This window comes from Zerene cesonia, chromosome 2, assembly GCF_012273895.1.
Source record: "Zerene cesonia ecotype Mississippi chromosome 2, Zerene_cesonia_1.1, whole genome shotgun sequence".
In the NCBI taxonomy this organism is placed as follows: Eukaryota; Metazoa; Arthropoda; class Insecta; order Lepidoptera; family Pieridae; genus Zerene; species Zerene cesonia.
Genome location: NC_052103.1, coordinates 1512380 through 1516514, shown reverse-complemented (window position 1 = coordinate 1516514; position 4135 = coordinate 1512380). Strand labels below are relative to the sequence as shown.

The window sequence follows — 4135 nt, the reverse complement described above, 5'->3', positions numbered from 1 at the left end:
CTACGGTTAGGCAAGATACGCAGGTTCGAATCCTGCCTCGTGATCAAATTTTTTCTATTCTTTCAAAATTTCTCAGTAATTTTACTACCTGTGGAAATGGATTTTAATGGAGGCCATTAATTGATAAGATAATTACATGTACCAAATAAAACGACACCAAACATTCAACTTTATATTTAAAAAATTAAGATTTTTATTAACAATATTATTATATAAATATTTGTGTACTGTTATATATACAACATTAAGTATTTCTAATAATTTATATAGTAATTAATCATGAACGGTATATATTTACAATTTGGAATTGTGATTATATTAATTATTATTTTATCCAGCTATTTGGCTAATTGTTATTACACTCAGTATTTGTGTCACAGTTCAGTTTCTTTATCTTGAGCTTGGGAGGGGGAGGGGGAGGGGACTAGTATCAATTTATAAACTCAATTGGATCGAAAATGATGAAATTCAAATTAATGGGTTATGTAAACAAAAAAGTTAAAAATTAATAGGTTTTGTAAAAACAAAAAACGTTGCACAATCTTTGTAGATGCAATTGAGCGCATAAATTAAACTTGTTTTTGAAACATTTCTTTTTTAATTTAACATAAATTTGTGAATATGTTTCCTAAAAAACCTACCATAAAAGTAGAATATTTTTAAGCGATACTCACATTGTATAATTCGCAGGTTTGTTATTTAAGCATTCACTTATTTATTTTCATTACTTCGAAGCTCGCATTCCTAAATCACATTTTGATGTACTTACTTAAAATCGTGATTAAAATTAAAACGAAAAATAGATAAATAATGTATTTTGTGATGATAAGCGAATTATATTACTTTATTTTTCTTCCTCATCCATGTGGTTAAACACGAATTTATTTTAACTATAATTATAAAAATCAAATTCTATCTATCTATATTGACCATATAGAGAAAGCATGTGAAAATCACACAAGATATATAAAAATATACATCAATAAACAGTACATATTATGATTTAACATAAAATACTGAAGTTAATACATATGGGTGTTTTTATATCAAACAATTCTCTTCTACAAAAAAGGAACCAATATCCTGGGGGTAAACTAATTTCCCATCAATTACAAAACATTGGAGAGCTCAGAGAATATCATTAGTTTTCGGCAACAATGGTTAATAAGGTATGTATAACTTGGCATGAATATACACATAATTCATGAGGCATGCTCATGTTACTAAACTATTTAATATAAATACACCCAGCAATTCAGTCAATAGGACAACACACAAATTTATGCTTTATTATATAGCCTCTTATAGCTAACATTTGTACTGCTATCGCAGAATTCGTTCATAATTATTCTGCATAGGAATAAATGGAACATGACTATTAAGAGTATGATTGAAACCCAGAATAGTGGGTTCAGTCCTCCCAAACTGTGACCATGCTTATGTAGAGCTATAACATGGGATTCATGAGGTGGTGCTTCGACAACTTCATGCACATGTATCGCATGTTTTAGATCCTCCATATGCTGTTTATCCGCTGTGATATACAGAATAGATGTCAACGGTTCTGTCAGTTTAACTGGGAAGTACTTTCTATATGGACCGAGTTGAACAGCGGAGTCCAGACAGCCCGCGTCACAGGCGTAGTAAGTTTTATCTGAACGATCCAACGCTACGAAAATGGCGGCTTTGTTATCCTCTTGCAAGATAACGCTGATGTTTACGTGCGTCATGTTCCCATAATTAACACGTCGAAATAAAAAGTCTCTATGAAGTTTCGATGGGTGAATGTTGTACTCGAGGTGTTGATTACTGAATCTTAAACTTCCGAAACTAAGAATCATCGCTTGGTTCACACCACTCGCTCCTGCTCTGAGGAGATTGTGACAACCCTGTTTTTCCAATGTTAACATCCAAATACTAGCCACATTGTTTAAATTCTGTAAAGAATTCAATGGTTTCCATAAATTGAATGCATCTAATGTTGAATAGCCTCCATAGCAGCCTTCTGAATATGTAAGGGTGCGGAGTAATTCAGATTTTGTTGCTGGTTTTATGTGCGTTTCATGTTCAAAACTTCGTACTTGAGACATAATGGCATATATGGTTGCATTTATTCTATCTCCATTTATGACGCCTTCGGCTTTCGAGTCTGATATATAAAACCCAGTGTCCCACAAGCCTTCCCAGACTCTAGCATGGTTATCTCTTAATGTCCGTACAGCTGCCTGATCATTTGTGAGAGCAATTACTTTCTCCATTTCTGCAATAGCCTTTTTTTCAACCAAATCTTTTTGCTTGGCATAATCTGCTTTTTTTATTGGTCGACTGTACTGTACTGTAGTTAGTATCATTAAGTCTAGACCATCTCTCGCCTCAACTTGGACTTTATTACTGAGTTTCCTACTTACTACAGAAACTGCTATCACATTGTCACTGTCAGGTAGAGAAATCATTCCAGTGACTACCTCATACTCCTTGCTGTCCACACCCTGGTGTAATTTTATAGTTTGCTTCACAGAAGTAGGCCAATCAGATAACCTTGGTACTGTCATATGCAGAGTTTTAGCAACATTCAATGGGTTGCTTACTAATATCTCTTGAACAAACAGAGATGGTATTGTTCTATGTGCATAATATTGATATGACACCTTTATACCTGAATTGCTACACTGAAATCTATGCACAATCCCTTTTTTATAATCAACCAATGTTGATTCTTTCATATCGTAATCATCGATGATGTACAGAGGATGGTAGTATACCGGTAGAGATAAAGTACGCCCATGTTTTATGTTTAAATATGAATCGTGCTCCAATGCCATACCTATAAGTCCATTCCCAACATAAGGCACATAGTTGTGGCTAAGAGACGATAAGGTAGCTGCCGATTCTAATCTTAAATAAGCGTCATATTGGCTTAAGGCATCTTGAAAGGGATTTATAAAGTTTCGATGACATACAGTCTGGCTGCTCGCTAAGGAACCTTCGCCGCTAAATAATGAATTCAATATTGTCGGTCCAAGATATAAAATAAAAAATACTAAAACAAGAACTAAAATAACTAGCTTTTTCCGAGTCATTGGACCATCTGTGAGTCTATTTAAACGCCGAAAAATGTCTCCGGTTCTCCGGCTCAAATCACTATAATTTACGGGTCGCTCCATTATAAGCCTTACAATTTATTTGCAGTACGATTAAATACAACTTGCGGAACACAGTCTTCGAGTCAGATCGTTTATTATCATTTTAAACAAGATATCATATTGTTAAAACTTTTATGAAAATTTTATTTGTCTTCACAGTACACAATAAACTTATCAGCAAATACATAGACAAAATTTGACAGGCAGCCTGATGACAAGTCAAGTGATAGTTACAGATTGTAAAATATTGTGATAACGTAATAGGTAACAGTACAACATTACTATAATACAAAATTTACCTAAATCATTATAATCTGAGAGTGCAACAAACTGATGCTCTTATTATATCTCGTCGCTCGTTATTAGTTACATTAAAATCATTTCATTAGAAAAAAGATACGCACCTAGCAATGTGCTAAGACATACACATACACAAAAATTATTATTACACATTTATATTTAAACAATGGCAAAATGCAGTGCATATATTTAATAAATGTATATCCTTCATCATCATCAGTTCATTTTTGTTCCATGCCAAGCAAGTCTAAAAATTAAATAACTACAATCCACCACACTCGCCATGTACGGGTTGGCATGTTGACGTTAATTGATGCGAATCATTGTGGCATTGTGGCATTTATTGTACATTTTCTTTCAACGATTTGGGCGGTGATGATTTAAATAGCGTGCTGATAAATTAATTAATATTGCAAGCGACTGTAGTCTTAAATTCCAAGACTCTTTGAATTAAGAGTTTGTACAATACGAACATAATAATTGTATTTTATTATAACTGTGCTAATTTTGAAACTTACTTCATTTGTATAGCCTTTATTTCGTTTTGATGATGTGTCAACTTGCACAGAGCCGAGGCGAACAGCTTCTTAATAATATCTTATGAATTGGCCGGTCATCAATAAGTTTATAAGAAAACTACATAGAAATTTAATAAAATACAACTAGGTATTTAGACTAAAGGAAAGACCATA

General features: G+C 33.1%; 1 protein-coding gene across 1 annotated transcript; it reads right to left on the bottom strand.

The window, feature by feature from the left end:
• Positions 1–233: 233 nt before the first annotated feature.
• Positions 234–3333, bottom strand: LOC119833916 (uncharacterized protein KIAA2013 homolog). Its single transcript, XM_038358152.1, has one exon. The coding sequence runs from the start codon at positions 3162–3164 to the stop codon at positions 1281–1283; it is 1884 nt and encodes a 627-aa protein (XP_038214080.1). The 5' UTR covers positions 3165–3333; the 3' UTR covers positions 234–1280.
• Positions 3334–4135: the final 802 nt, after the last annotated feature.

What these genes read in the sequence shown, in the direction of transcription:
- LOC119833916 (XM_038358152.1), bottom strand. Translation starts at nt 3,164, where the DNA reads ATGGAGCGACCCGTAAATTATAGTGATTTGAGCCGGAGAACCGGAGAC.